The sequence below is a fragment of the Dicentrarchus labrax genome, unplaced genomic scaffold (genome assembly GCF_905237075.1).
Source record: "Dicentrarchus labrax unplaced genomic scaffold, dlabrax2021, whole genome shotgun sequence".
NCBI lineage: Eukaryota > Metazoa > Chordata > Actinopteri > Moronidae > Dicentrarchus > Dicentrarchus labrax.
The window spans coordinates 2644540-2660898 of record NW_026136705.1 but is presented as its reverse complement, the minus strand read 5'-3'; the positions used below and the strand labels follow the sequence as shown (position 1 = coordinate 2660898).

The 16359-nt window shown below is 40.0% G+C and overlaps 1 protein-coding gene across 1 annotated transcript in view; it reads left to right on the top strand.

Annotated features, from left to right (window-relative positions):
• Window positions 1-10488, top strand: part of hdac8 (histone deacetylase 8) — a 33284-nt gene extending 22796 nt beyond the window's left edge. The window contains exon 11 of the mRNA XM_051400474.1: window positions 7540-10488. Coding sequence (XP_051256434.1) covers window positions 7540-7562 — 23 coding nt within the window. The 3' untranslated portion in view covers window positions 7563-10488. The remainder of the gene's footprint in view (window positions 1-7539) is intronic.
• The last annotated feature ends 5871 nt before the right edge of the window (window positions 10489-16359 follow it).

Sequence of the window (16359 nt, the reverse complement as noted above, 5' to 3'; positions counted from 1 at the left end):
GACTGGTCAAACACGATCTCGTATTACAGCTAAACAGTAAAATATGTTTCTCAAACGATTTTATGTGAGAAAAAGTCAACGCAGTAACAGAATCTGGATCAGCACTGCCTAGTTTGACAGTTTGATCTGAGTTTGGTGCGTTGAGCTGGACGGACTCACTGAGAATGAGCTGTCAATCACAAGGGAGCCCCGCCCTAAAGCTTACCCTGCTTTATGCTCTATTTTATTCTAAATTGAAGCATAATTTAATAAATGAACATCATGCTGTATGGTAGAAGACTTGAAACTCGAGATTGAGACCAGGAAACTGTTTCCTGAGATAATAAATCAACTGAGAAGTCGGTTTATTTCTCCATTAGACTGCATGGTATAGTTTTTTATTACAGCCAATGGCCATTAGAAAGAATATGTTTGGAAGCTTTATCCACTAATTCTTTACTATCGGTGGTCTGACACACCTTTGTGCTTGTATTCAGCACACAAAAGGACATTTATCTATGTGTATGCTCCCTATTAATACACCAATTAACTTCATGCAGCCCATTTATTGATCTTGTGTACTCTGTCTTTATAATGTATAACTTTCCTCCCCTTTTGTAGCTGTTCCATTGCCTGTTTTCCATGTGAAAGATGATGTGACATTTAAACTTGCATCACTGCTTTTGCACAACAACACCTGTGTTGTGTAATAAGTTACACTGAAACAAATAATCAGAGCTCACAGAGAGAGTTTGAGGGTCAGAAAGTTAGCTTTTTGGTGTTGATGCCCCCGGGGGAGGTACTCAGCAATGTCAATGAAGAGCTGATAATCATATGACAGCATTTTTTTTTTTTTACATGTCTCAGTTGGGACTGGTGTTTGAAAAGCTTGGAAAACTTCAGCTCAGTGCGAATGGAAAGCCAAAACGAAAGAGCGGGGGGAAAAAAATACAGCATACATGGTATCAATTAGCAACTAAAACTTCATAAATTTAACCAGCACAGGTCAGCGAACGACAGAAATACCCCCGGTTGGATGCAGCGGTGGTTTATCCAAACAGCATTAAGCTCTCTCCGCTCTGAAAAACTCCAGGTCACATCAAATCAGAGGAACAGGAGTTTTTATGCGCCGAAATTCAGTTGGTCTGTTGGCTCGCATTAAATCATCACAACCGGAGGGGTTGAAAGTATCGCTGGTTTCCAGTCATACGGCTTTTATTAGGGGGCGACTGAGGGAACGAGTGGATGAACGGATGGACGGAGAGAATAAAAGGGAGGACAAATGAAACGCAGACAAGCCAAAGATGGAGAGAAAGTGGGAAAACGTGTGTTTGGCTGCTGCGTCCCATCTGTCTCTCCTATCAGATCCCTTGTTCTCTCCTTTCCTGCCTTTGCTCAGTCAGACTTGATTCAGCTTTTTAAGTGTCATTTGCAGTCGCTGCTGGGATGCATTTGATTTTTTTTTTTTAATTCTTCAAAATCTCTCCTGACTATCTGTTATCGTCTCTCTTCATTTTCACCCTCTCATGTGTGAATCCAGTGGAATTTCTCTGTTCCCTGCATCCACTTCTTTCTTCCATTGAGGTTTTGGGTCGTGGTTTCAACCTGTCACATCTGTTTTATGTCCGCTCTCTCATTCTTTTCTTTCTTTCTGTGTCTCTCTCTCTCTCCCTTCCTACCAACTTCTGCTCCCCATCAAGCTAGAAACTTCTCTTTTAGAAAACGAGTTCTGTCACAAAGCGCCTTCACCACACAACAAGCAGCCACCAAAGAAAAACCCCAAAGGAGAAGCGAGCATATTATCATTTTAAATATCAAAGTCTTATTTTAAGTCTCTGTCTCCGATTAAAAGAAACATTTAAGCAACATGTCTAGAGCTACATGTCTGCTAACTAATGCACACACACACACACACACACACACACACACACACCTCTAGGCAAACATATCCACATGACATCATTGGGGTGGATAAGTGTTTCTCTGGTTTGGAAGTGCTGGGCTGCTTATAAACATTGGTTTCCCTGAGAAACTGGGCTGTGTGTGTGTGTGTGTGTCTGTGTGTGTCTGTGTGTGTCTGTGTGTGTCTGTGTGTGTCTGTGTGTGTGTGTGTGTGTGTGTGTGTGTGTGTGTGTGTGTGTGTGTGTGTGTGTGTGTGTGTGTGTCCAGATCTGCTCCGTCTGCTGGCACAAACGGACGGCAAAGATTTGAATCTTAAAGTGTTTTTTCTCTTTTTGTTCATCATGTGTTAGGTCTCAAACCCATATGTTTAACTAACACAACGCACATACATCAATATGTGCTCACTGCACGTTGTTGTGGCAGTGTGAGACAATACCATTAACCCGTTTGCACCCGAAACACTATTTAATACGCTATAACATTTTTTCTGATTGGTCTAAAGTCTTGGTACTTTGTACAAATATCTAACAGTATAACTTTGATCACATGAAAAATCTGACTTTTATTAAAGTGTTTTTTTTAAATGAGGAAAATCTCAGTTCAACTTCATTCAAGTTCATAGATATCAAACGCTCACTGGTGCTCCTTGTGGTTATACTAATTTCTTATACTATATTAAGTCTTTGGTCATATGGGAATACTGTTTATCCCCTAAAATGGTAGAAAATGTCCAATAATAAGCAATAAAAATGGAGGGATTTTCATTATTTTCAGTACACACATGCGACTGACTTCTATCTATATATTCCATATAAATAAAAGTTGAACACAACTATTATTAGTCAGACAGCAGGTGACAATATCTGCTTGAGTTTTACTTTTTTAAAGGTCCAGTGTTTGTGAGTGTAATATTCACAGGTGTGTTTTCATTAGTGTAAAATCACCTGAATATAGAAATCTGTGTGTTTTTGTTAGAATGAGACGTTTATTATCTACAGAGGGAGCGGGTCCTCTTCCACAGAGTCCGCCATGTTGCACCGCCATGTTTCTACGGTAGCCCACAACAGACAAACCACACACTGGCTCTAAATAGGGCCTTTCGTGTTTTTCATGAATTTCGCAGCCACCATACTTTCTTTGGACCTTTAGTGTACTTTTTTAGTAACTTTTAGTATGTTGGTGTGTAATAGTTAGGATATGGAAATTGATCCTTGTTTACAGGTTAATTTAACATTGTTGACAACTAGTTCATGTTGCAGAAATAATAAAACCCAACAAGTTTAATTAATGTCCCAATATATTTATTATTAGCCAGATAACCACTTAATGTACGTGATAGAATAAACAAATAATACACAGAAATAAAGCTGAATGTGCTCGTGTTTTCCTATTAAGGGAATTACTCAGTGTTTCCTATTGTTTCTCCCTCATACAAACACACTGAGCCTTGTTAAGCGGGAGCATTAATTAAAATGTGATTTTTATGAGGTGGCTCTCAGAGGCGGCAGCAGCTGTCTGTGTATTCACAACTCTGTGTTTACGAGACTCTGGTAGCATGATTTCCCCAGGGTGTGTCTGTGTGTGTGTGTGTGTGTGTGTGTGTGTGTGTGTGTGTGTGTGTGTGTGTGTGTGTGTGTGTGTGTGTGTGTGTGTGTGTGTGTGTGTGTGTGTGTGTGTGTGTGTGTGTGTGTGTGTGTGTGTGTGTGTGTGTGTGTGTGTGTGTGTGTGTGTGTGTGTGTGTGTGTGTGTAAACTGCCAGCCTCTCTGTGTGACTGTATTTTATCTGTGTGCAAATGTGTGTGTCAGCATGGAAATATTGCAGCATCTTTACAATCCTGCGACTCTTCTTCTCCCCAGTGCTGATAAGATATGCCTATCATGTCACACACACACACACACACACACACACACACACACACACACACACAATTATAAACACACACAAACAAATTAGAATAACACACATTCATGCAAAAATATACACCCAGAAAACGTGACACATGTTCAGAGTAGAGATATGTGCACATTTTAAAGTCAAACGAGGGAGCTGGTGAACAAATACCACCTAAGAAACAGACACATGTGCGGTGTAATACCCACCCACAGACGCTGTGATAGATTAACGTTTGCAGGTAGTAAATATCACCGGCCCCCGTGGACGTTCGTCACTTTACCAGAATTTACAGTCTACATCTGGAGAGCGAAGAGAGAGCTGAGGGATGGAGAGAGCCGATGAGAGGAAAGGGGGGAAAAGGGGACGAAAGAGGAGTCAATCTGCAACTTTTTAATTCATCTTTTAGTCCGTAAAACATCAGAAAATGATGAATAATGTCCCAAAAGGAGGGAAAAGAAAGGATATAGCACTAAATAACAAACGATTGTAATCAATTTTGTGGGGTTTTTTTAAGCAAATATCCTGTTAGCCGCCTTTCCCTCGGCGTTGCTGAGGGTCTGCTTGTGACCGCTCTTCCTCTTTTCTAAAACAGTTTTTCCTGTTTTTAGCACATGGCGTGATTTTTTTGTCACAGCGGAGAGATTTTATTATTTATTTTTTGTGGGCATTGTTTGCAACCGTTGCCCCAGAAACCCAGTCAGCAACTATCTGTCCTCAGTTGCCTCATGCGGTCTATAAAGTTCATGTATAGAGACGGAGCCCACTATGACTCACTTGTAGCTGTAACTGCCTTTGTCATTGTAATTTACAGCGATCGCTTCCTCAGTGTGCGGTTGTCAAACGTATGGCACATTGTGTAATGTGGTCAGGGGAAAGTCTAAACTATACTGCTGAGTTAACGCCTTTTGATAGGCTCAATAAAAAAGGATTATTAGGGTTCTCTGTATTGTAGTGTAGTGTAAAGTCCGGTATTGGTTCATGTTTAGGCCGAAAGTGGTAATTTATATCACAAGGAACTGTATCAGTTTGGGTCAGACGAAGAAAAAAATATGATTAAGGATCAGTTTGAGTAAAGAAGTGATTCCCAACTCGCTGTATTGTGTGTGGATTTTAGATTTCTATTATCAGATATAAGTTTTAAACTAAGATAATTGATATTTTTCAATTTGGATCTACCTAAAACTCTTAATTTGAAATTGTGTTTTTTATTTAGTATTGATGTTTAATTGCAAAATAATTCAGCGTTTTTATTCTTTATTCTTTATGAACCTCTGATAAAGCTGAAAGGTCCATAAACTAAACTAAATAATACCATCCACATATTTGTATTTAGGAGGAAAATGAACACAAAAAGGTTTACGAGATTGGTTTGATGCTGTTTTTTAAGTGTATTGATTGTAAAAAAGAAACAACCTGAGTCAGTTATAACAGTTGAAACGGTCGGTTTATGACATTCAGGATGTTTGTAGTAGGAATGCAAATCTTTGCAAACGGCAGAAAAAAGGCATCAAATCTAAAAATGTACTGTGTTTTCACAAAGGATTTACATAAACCACAGATCCACCACAGACACAGCGGGGTTAGAGCCCAGATTATTACTTTATATTGATAATTATTATTAATATTTATGAGCATTGTTAGAGAATATTGAGTTAGAAGAACATACATTTCATTTAAGTATTATATACAGAAGTTATAAGCTCAGAAGCTAATTTAGAAAGCGAATGCCTTAACGTTCTATTAAAGGACTACATTACCCATGATGCTCTGGGAGCGGAAAAGGAAAATGTTTTACCTTCATTATCTCGAGCTAAAGAGCTGTGTGTGTGTGTGTGTGTGTGTGTGTGTGTGTGCGTGTGTGCGTGTGTGCGTGTGTGCGTGTGTGTGTGTGTGTGTGTGTGTGTGTGAGAGACCTTTTTCATTCACTAAAGGAGAGTTTAGAAAGTTAAACTAAGTTATATCACATCTATCAGAGAAATCCACTCAAACGTCAAAATAACCACAGTGGAAAGTTCTCACAGCCGCACTCATTTTCTCTCTTTGTCCTGACAATTGTCACTGTTCATGTTACAGCTGGATGATGACGCTGTGGCGAAGGTTGGCCCGGTCGGCGGGAGCGTCTACGTAACGCTGCCAACACACAGTGACCTCGTTAAACGACACTTTGATGTAATAACTTGACAAAATCTAACACATTTTAACTTCATTGTGGTATGAAAACTGCATTTTATTCCGATTTTCCCACATTTTTTGATCAATTATTACAAAATGTGGGAGTTGGACTTTATTTATAAACTGCAGTTTGAATATACGGAAGCTTTTTGAAAGTGTTTTTGAGGAGCCCTGTCAAAAGACCACTGCAGGAGTGAATAAATGAGTTTTGAGTTTGACGATGTTTGTCAGATGATAATAATGAGTTGGTTTTAGACTCAAGATCAGACTCACCTGTAACGCAAGGGGAGGAACCATAGTTAGGAGTTTAATTTAATATTTGGTAGGTTTAATTTAGGGTTAATTGTTAAAAATGTGTGTACAGATGAAGACATTCATTTTAGTTATTAAATAATACACTATATTATTAAATTTTCATCCTAAAAAAAGTGCAACCACTCCACAATATGTAGTAATTTATCACAAAATACATTAACCTAAAGCCTCGCAAACAGGCTGGGCCAGTAAACGAGAGCTTAAAGACCTTCAAGTTTAAATTTGAATCTGTAGAGTCACCTTCTCTAAGATACAAATACAGAACGCGAGGGCGAGAGCGATCCGGAGGACAAACACACATTATTCCAGCGAGCGCCCCGCGATAAAAAGCTGCTGTTGTTGTTGTTGTTGTTGTCGTCGTCACTGTAGGCAGAACACGACAGGAGTCCACTGACAGCTCCACAATGGCCGACACACAGGACATCCTCCCTCACTGCGTCAGTGCAATAACTACATTTGTCAGGATAATTACTCATCCACTGAGCGTGTGTGTGTGTGTGTGTGTGTGTGTGTGTGTGTGTGTGTGTGTGTGTGTGTGTGTGTGTGTGTGTGTGTGTGTGTGTGTGCGCGCAACATGTTTGTTTTTCCCAATCAGGCATTTTAACATAACAATAGACAAACAAAGCAACATTGTTTGCAGGGCAACATATAAAGTAAACCGACGACTAGACTTTATAATGCATCTATTGTGTCAGGCCGTGTGTGTGTGTGTGTGTGTGTGTGTGTGTGTGTGTGTGTGTGTGTGTGTGTGTGTGTGTGTGTGTGTGTGTGTGTGTGTGTGTGTGTGTGTGTGTGTGTGTGTGTGTGTGTGTGCGTGTGTGCGATCATGCAAATGAACTCGTGTTTCTTAACGTCGTTATTTCCATATCGATTCCCTTTTTGCATGCTTGTATTTCCTCGGGAGCGACACAGCTTACCTCATCCAGATGTTATTTTGCATTTTCATTGACACTTGTGTGTGTGTGTGTGTGTGTGTGTGTGTGTGTCTGTCTGTGTGTGTTTTTTCTCCTCCATACTGCTTCCATCTTTGGTTTTGTTTCTCCTGGTGTCTAATAAGTGTATTTAGCCTTGTTTCGTGTCTCACTTAATGTGATGAATTTGACCCTTTTTCCTGCTTGTGTGTGTGGGTTTGTGTACGTACATGCGTGTGTGCGTGGTGCGTGTGTACATGCATGTGAATATATTTGCCTTCTTACATATGTGTGTTCATCTCTCTCTCTCTCTCTCTCTCTCTCTCTCTCTCTCTCTCTCTCTCTCTCTCTCTCTTTTATTTACAGGGAATTTAAAGAATGTGGTTTAGGAGTCAATAGACTCAGCCGCCGCCGCCGCCTCCTCCACACACACACACACACACACACACACACACACACACACACACACACGCACCATGTTTCCAAACCAGGTCGACGCTTGGCGGCTTTAATGAAGACAATATGGAGCGGACCCCATCGGCCCCAAGGCACGGAGCGAAACGAGGGAGGGATGGAGGCAGAAAAAGAGTGAGCGAGGGGTTTTGGAAAACATTAGCTGAGTGTTTCCAGGAGAAAACAGTTTAATAAGGGAGGGAGGGAGGGGGAGGGGGGGAGAGAGATGTGGTTGCTGTACAATGTTCACTGTTTTTTAATCCTTTTGTTTTTTTGGACAAGGTATGTGTGTTTGTGTGAATGAGAGTTTGTGGTGAGTTCAGTGTGGGTATGTAAAACTGAATTACAGCAGGGGAGGGTGGGATGGAGGGGGCGAGGGAGGGAGGGGTTGTTGCACCCAGAGTTTTTGGTATCAAAGAGATGCGTTTGTGTACATCCTATCAGACGGAGACATTTTGAAACTAAAACGGTAAAACAGATATTGTCAGGTGTCCGGTTTAACGTTCGACCCCGAGTGCTGCTGGGAGTTTAGTCACCTCACAGGACACATAAGCAGTAAAACAGACAAAAAAAAAGGTTCCACAAAAGCCTCGTTATCCTCGCACCCCGGGAGTTTCTCAACCCGGTCTGGAAAAAAGGCCTGAAAAAAAAGTACCTTTTAAATTAATTTTCCAAGTCTTGAGAAACTTTTGCAAATAAACAGTGTGGAGACGGTTGGAGAGCAGCCGCTTACACATGGCGGAGGCTGCTCAGCCACATTGTTCTGACCTCTGGGCAAAATCTGCAAATTAAAACATCTGGACAGAGTTTGGAATTTTAAATGGAAAATATGCAGGGAAAGTTACAAAGGTTTTTGTTGTTGTTGTTTTTCCATAGATAGACAATAACAAGGAGTACACAAACCTTTTAGAAGGTTTTAGATAAAAGTAAGAGGTTCCTGAATTGGACTGGACCATTTCAGGTCAATAAACAAACATGGCTGCTGCTTGAAGACTGACAGATGCAGGATTTTCAGAGAGAGAGACTTGAAATGTCTCGACAATCTGGGCTCCAAATTAAACTTTCTTGGCTCATCTGCCGATGTTAAAATGAGAAAATGTACCAGCCGTAAAACTGCATTATGCATCATTGGACTACAAATCATTACCTCGTGTTTTGGCCGCCGATCTCGGGGCTTCCTCTCGCAGATAACGCCGGCCTTTGTCACTTTCCTTTTCGTCCTTTATTCGGGATGCACCGATACCAGGATTGGCTCTGCTCATGTATTTGTAATCATAAAATGAGTCCAGACTAAATATGAATGAGCAGCGTTTAATTCCTGCACTCCACAAACTTCCATAAGACTTAAACCTTTATTCTCTCCGCTGCCTTTGAATGAACTTTACCCGCTCTCTGTTACGGCAGCGTGACGACACGTTACCTCTCGTTAGTTGAGCAGGTAGATAAAGGAAAAGACAGATTTTTTTAAGCAGTTTTCAAAGTCTTTGGTATTATTAAGTAACGGCAAATACCCAAATGTAAGTAGAGCCGACAGACATCGTGTAAAGTGAGGTTGACAGTGAGGGTCAGTCTCAGCTGTTACACATAAGAAACCCAGCGATCTAAATCCGGCCGGTGACCCCCAATTCATTTACAAAACCCCCAAATTTTACCCACATTTGGCGCTTGGTGGGTGTTGATTTTGGACCCTGCTTGTAAATGTTTGTCGATCACGAAAGTATTATTCTCAGCTCTGGCATCATCCCCCACTTAACCTTATAAACACTAGAAATCTGTGGTGAAAGTGGAACAATCGTTGGAATTCAGTCTTCAATACAAACAGTTCTTCAGTTAAAAAATAAACACAACTTCATCTCCACTGTAGTTGCCTTTATATTCAGCTATAATGTCCCCAAAAATACTTGTAGTTTTTTGTCAAAGGATGACTTTGAGGCTTCTCTTTCTGTCGTTTAAATGCCTCAAGTATTCTAATATATGCTGATTATTTCCACGCCGGTAGAAGTTTGGAAAACAGAGAAATCTTGTTTAATCCCCCCAGCTGTAGTGTTTGTGATGTGGCAGAGTCGCATTGCACAGCTTTAAAAAAAAAAAAACACACCCGCCGCACATCAAACTGAACAGTGACCAAAATCTTCAAATCCCCTAATGAAGCCGATGAGCCACATGTGGGATTTCTGACACGAGTGGAAACACAAGTGAAGGCTCGATGACGGCGGCGTCGCACAAATGTTTGAAAAAAGGAATTGGATCTGTCTTTTGGGGATTTGGGATTGCACAAATAATCTGAAAGTTTTGGTTCAGTCTCAGCGTTTTTAGGGCCAAAATGTTCATTTTTGACCACATAAATAGTAGTTTTACCAGAAAAATCCAAACTTTAACATCCACTGATGTGCATTTTTAGGAACTTTCAACTCCATCCGCTGCTAGATGTGGTTGAAAGCTCTGGAAATAAAGCTAGAAAGTGGACTTTGAGTATAGATTTCTGTTTGTGAAACTGCTATAAAATCATTTTTCAGGCATTAAAATTCATTATTTTTGTTGGTTTTGAAGGTTCAAAGTGTTGGTGCATCTTTTGTTTTTGTTGTTTTTATGTTTCTTAAATGAAATCCTGCCTTATCTCGCATCCTTAACAAGCTGCTGACTGAAAAAAAACGTTTTTAAGCTTAGAAACAAAGTCAAACTAACACTTTAAATTGTCTGTGTTTATATGAATATGACAACACTTCTCACAGGAACGTTTTAGAATATCTATCCAATTGTTTTTAAAAAAGGAAGTAATGTAAACTGTTCACAGAATGACTGTTGGCATGTTTCAATGTACATACCACGGGAGCGCTTGTTGAAATAAAAGACAGGAGAGCATGTTGTTGTCATGTGTCTGTTTGCAATGCGCGGGGGGGGGGGGGAGGGGTTTAAGCGGTGATTTATGCAGTGCGTGCTGGTTAATAGAGGCTTTAATGGTGGAGCGCGTTTGAAAGAGGAACCACAAATGTCGGGGCCGTTTCCTTTAGAAGTGATGTTCCCCAAATTAATGGCCCTGGAAATTCACACCAAATGTAAGGAGTCACCAGTCCTGAGCTGGCATGTGCTGAACAGAAGTGTGTGTGGAGTGTGTGTGTAGTGTGTAGTGTGTGTGTGTGTGTGTGTGTGTGTGTGTGTGAGGATTCCCTGTGATCTTTATGAACGCTGCTGCGGTCACCTCGGCGGTTTGAGCCCAACGTAGCCGAAGCAAATGAAACTCATTACGCCGTTTACGAGTTCAGAAAAGGAGAGACGATTGAAATTCTATCTCATAAACTGGGAGGGGTAGAGGGGGGTAAGAGAGGGTGAGGGAGGGGTGAGGGAGGAGAGGGTGGTTTACACGGTACCGGGCATTGGGGCTGTAAACATGACAGACTTGAGAGACTTGTGTGTGTTTATGTAGTTTTTCGTTGCTCCGCGGAGTCAAATTAGGAAAACTGAGGGGCCCGGAGAGGATTCAGGGCACCGCTGGAATTCATGGATCGCGTTTTCACCAACAGGCAGAAGAGACTGTTGTTCCATCGAGACCCAATACGATCTTATTTTATAAAGAAATTGAGCTCTTCTGGTTGTTTACAGTTATTAGATATGTAGCCAGAAAAATACCCAAACACTCTTTCTCAAGCGATGGATCTCTCTGGCTCCAATGTTTTGTTGTTGTGTGTCTATGTATTATACTAAAACTTTCCCATGTCATCAGTCTCACCAGACGCATCAGAATCAGATGTATTTATTCGTTTGTTTATATGTATTCGAACACAAACAAGGAGTTTGACTCCGGTTGTTTGTTGCTCTCAAAGATGCGAGAAATTTCTGAAATTTTTAGCTGACCAAAGATAGATAAACATAAATATTTAATTGTACAAGCAGGACATAAAATAGATAAATATATAAATATATATATATATATATATATATATAAAGCAACAATGAACAACATCGTACAATATCTATATACACATCAAACTGTTTTTAAACTATAAGAACACCTTATAGACCTTTTTCAAAGGAGAGACAAGAAAATAGTATAAATACAAACACATTTTAAGGATGGTTAAAAGATAAAAGCAAACCACCAACCTTCTGATTGGTGGACAACCTGTTCTACCTCCTGAGCCACAGCTGCTCTCTTAATATACACAGCAATACTTGTGGAAGTATTATTCTGTATAATTGTGGAACCCAAGTATCTGTCCTAGGTTTCCTAGGTTTCTGCCTTTTAACAGGCAGTTTTTCCTTGCCCTTGTCGCCAAGTGCTTGCTCATGGTGGTACTGTTGGGTCTCTGTAATTAATATTTGAAAGAGTTCGGTCTAGACCTGCTCTATTTGAAAAGTGTCCTGAGATAACTTCTGTTATGAATTGGCACTATACAAATAAAATTGAATTGAAAATTGAATTGAAAAGTACACTTTCCTCTAAATGTTGTGATAAAAAATATTTAAAGAACCAGTTTGTACGATTTAGAGGCATCTTGCGGCGTAGTTGCAGATTGCAACTCCCTCGACACTTCTTATTTTCATGTGATTACACACAAATAAAAACACACATATGAATATTATATTACATTTCTACCAATAGATCCTCCTAAATGTTGCACTCTGGACCTTTTAAGATGATTGAAGCATGTCGGTGCATAAAGTTTATCCTCAGATGACAATCTGAGAACAACTGGTCCCAGTCAGTACGCGTTACATAACTCCTGTCCCTGTTTGCATGGAATTTAAATTACCTAGAGAAAAGATTACGGAGATTTTCTGTCAGATTTAAAATCCCACATAAACCGGCCGAGTGATGCAACGTATCCTGTAAAGGAAAAATGATCTTCCACATTACGGCGAAGACAGAGGTTCCCTGCCAGCGCTGAGCTGTAATTAGCTCCTGGCTCGAGTTTTCTTCCTCTAGACGCATGCAGATTTATTTTTTCCGATATGAAAATGGGAAGGCAGCACTGGAATCTATGCAGTAAGGTTTTGGATTTGGTTTCGCTCAATCAGAAGGTGATGAGTTGTTATAAGTCTTGGGTCCAGGGTTGTGGTGACTTCAGCTAATTTTGTGATGCTTTGATGCTTCATCAGTTTCATTAAACTCCCACTCAAAAAAAAAATGTTTTTCTTCTTGTTCCCTACAGTTGTGATGTTTGAGCTTCACTGTGCAGAGTTTGACTCTAGAAGAATGTTTTCATGTTCTTCTCCCGAAAGTGGAAAGTTTTCTCTGAGCTCGTTGGAAATCTGATTTTTTTTAAGGGGCGGGGCTTACGAGCATTATATGTGACATCACAACGGACTTTACAGTGAAGTAGGAAAACTTTATAAATGAACAAAATCTGCATATTTTATAGATTCTGTAATTCTTAATGAGGTAAAATATGTCTTTTTAAGGTGTTAATTATACTTTTTGTTAATTAGATCTTTAAATATTTGTTACCGGACTCAATGGATCAAATTCGGATAGTGAAATGAGTCATTTCGTCAGGGTTGTGACGCTCCTGAAAAAGTGTCCGTCCACTGTTTTACAGCCGCCACTTTCTCAATTTAAGCTTATAAGACAAAGTCTTTCCAGGCCAGTGTGCGTCACGTGATGGACACCATTGCTGTAATTCGGTTCGGCCACTATGTCAGATTGACTTCAAAGCCCGGCGCTCTTCCCGGGGAGCAGATCAAGCGAAAGTTGTTAGCATAAGAAACATTGTGCTCCTTACATTTTCAAAACAGTCTCCTAAATTCAGTTTTAAAGCATTTGAGGGGAATTATTGATTATTTTTACCCTATTCTGCGTCATTTCACGTCTTCCCAACGTAACGACTGCTGAATATCACACACTGGAGACTTAACGAGACAAAACAAAGACGAAAGAGAAACTACTTGAAGTTAACTTTGCACGGAAACAGCCGGTAGAGACCACCTTCACAGAAACCAACCAAATCTTTTATACTTTTATACATCGAGTACATTTCCTCTGTCTGAAGGGGATCTTTTAAACCTCCTCTTTATAATACTTGAGTAAACAGTTTATTGTTTTCCTGTAAAGTCCAGGTTTATAATAAAGTTCTCCTGAGAAGAACAATGGTTTCATTGTGATCTGCAGGTTCTCACTGACTGGTTTTCTTCCTGTTCTGGTTTGTATTGAACACACCTTTTTATTTCTTCATGACGAAAAAAAAAAAAACTTTTCCCAACGACTTTTATGCAAATCGGGTCCGGGTTCCTCCGCCACCCAGATGGGGATTTGAATAAAGTATCATTTGACCCTCCCTGCTGATCAGTTTAGATAAACCCAGAAGGCGTCGTCCTTCCTCTTCCTCTGTTTTTCTGTGGTTCACTGTTGAATGAAGAAGTTGGCCAGTAAACATTTGCATAAGTCTTGTAAAGCAATGTTTAAATTTTTTTGGGGGGGGGATTTTCCCCAAAAAACAAACTGTTTCCAGAGAATTTTGAAAAAAATCTGTGCAGATTTCCTCCAAAAATCCACCAAATTTGGAGCAAAAAGTCCAGTTCGTACTCAAAAAAGTACTAAAATTATACGTCTGCTAAGATGGAAATCACAGTTTGTTTGATTTGCATAACGTCTCCCCCCCTCCACCCTAACACCACCCTAACACCACCCTACCGCCGCCACCCCCAGGGGGGAACAAAGCGGGCGGGGGCCTCCGTCCTCTACGTCCTCCTCCTCATCAACATGTGAAGTGTCTGCGGTCAATGGCGGAGGGGATTTACTCGCACAATAAAGACAGATGCCACCTTTTATCTGCTTAACGGAAGAGAGGCCTGAGCGCGTGGCACTTGACCACGCCGACGCATGTTTGTTGGCGCGTAATGACGTCCTCCATGCAACAGACTATTGAGATGAATGGTGGCGGGTGAATGGGCTTGTTCTTTTTTTTAAAGCAGGAGGTGAGGGGGAGGGTACTTTGTTTTATATATATATATTTTGGGATGAATTGGTGGAGGTTTTCCCCAACGACACTTTGGGGTGATTTTTCTTTAACAGCCTTTGTTTGTGCCTTATGAATAAAAGAGGCTAAATGGAGCCAGAGGAGGTTCTCAGGTCTGAGCTGACAAACTTTTAAACATTTAAACAGACGTATCCGGTGTCCACACAGGCTGTGATCACCTCTGATGCCTGATTATTGAGCAGATAGTGGATTTATAATCAGCTTTTTGCCTCTAAATAATACTAAAACAGGGTTTTCTAGTGTTAAAAATGAATAAAAAACAAGATAAATGAGGAAATTGATTTTTTACTGGACATATTATGCGTTTTATTGGCTTTTTCTATTGTTTTTTCCCATATAAACAACTTTTATGCCGTTAAATGTGCGTTCTTTGCTTTGTACGTTATGCATATATGGTTTTATGGCCTTGCCAAACCAAATTGTGTGACCAAATTACAACAAATAAAAAGCACAAGAAACTATAAACACACTTCAGTGAACATTTTTAATGACGCCAATAAAGAGTTTTTAAGTAGCTGGGATGATTTTAGAGAGACTGTAACTGAGTCACTGAAGCAAAACTCAGTATTAATGGTCAAAGACGCCCCCTCCCCTCCGACTGTCACTTTCTATCTTAAAGGTCATAAATCAAACGTTTATGAGATACACAAAGTACACAAACTGCGATCAAACATTGTTTCTGGTGTTCAGAAAACCGCCGGCCGACCTGACATCATGAATCATTCAGTACATATTCATCAGTGTCTAATCACATGAGGACATCTTCCACAACAAGAGCATGTAGTTATGCAAATCATTCACAGACCACCTCTCTCTCTCTCTCTCTCTCTCTCTCTCTCTCTCTCTCTGGGTGAGTGACACACACAAAGACAGAGTGGGTCTGAAATGGTCCATTTGAGTCCTGGTGGTGGTGTTTTTGCTTCAGAATGAGCAACATCTGCCCTGCGGAGCGGCGGCGTCCAAACTCCGGAGGCTGGATTCACCTTTACCACGGATACGGAGCTGGAAAGATATTGTTTTTATTTATTTTTTGTTTGTGAATAATTAAATGAATGATGGCTGAATTCCATATAGCTGCCTCGGTTTTTAGTTTCAGGGTCCTGGTATCGTGCACGTTGGTTCACGGGGACACTAGAACGGAGCCTTAATCCACCTGGTGAAGAGACATATTTTATAGTTTTAACATTATATTCAATGTATAACAATAACAGCGCAGAACAACTCATAAACTGAACAATGAAACCAAACAGTGAACGCTATAAAATGAGCAATTTTAAGCATTTTTATGACATTATTTCCTGTGAATATTTCATCAGAGATTACTTTTTCTGATGATTTTAGCATCTTTTTTTAAATATATTTTAACAATCATTCATACTTAATATGCTTCTTTTGTGATAAATAGAGGTTTTTCTCCTCCCTGATGCGTTCATTTCTAACGCAGGTTGAGACTGTTTTGCTCTGTGGATATATCTAACTAAATAATTAACTTTAAAATAACAATATAATTCAGTTTTCCTTACAGAAATAAATGAACTACAGTGCATATTTATACGTTTTCTTCCTCAGCCGCTCCAGGAAGGTCCCGCTTAACAGCAGAAATAAACATGTTTACAGCCTGGTACTAACTAACTAACTAACTCCTTTAAATTATATTAAGGCTTAAAGTTATGCATAACTAACTGACTGCCAAGATGGTGATAGTGATGTAAATCTGAAACAGGATATTCTGCATAATGATTACTTTTACTTTTTGGGA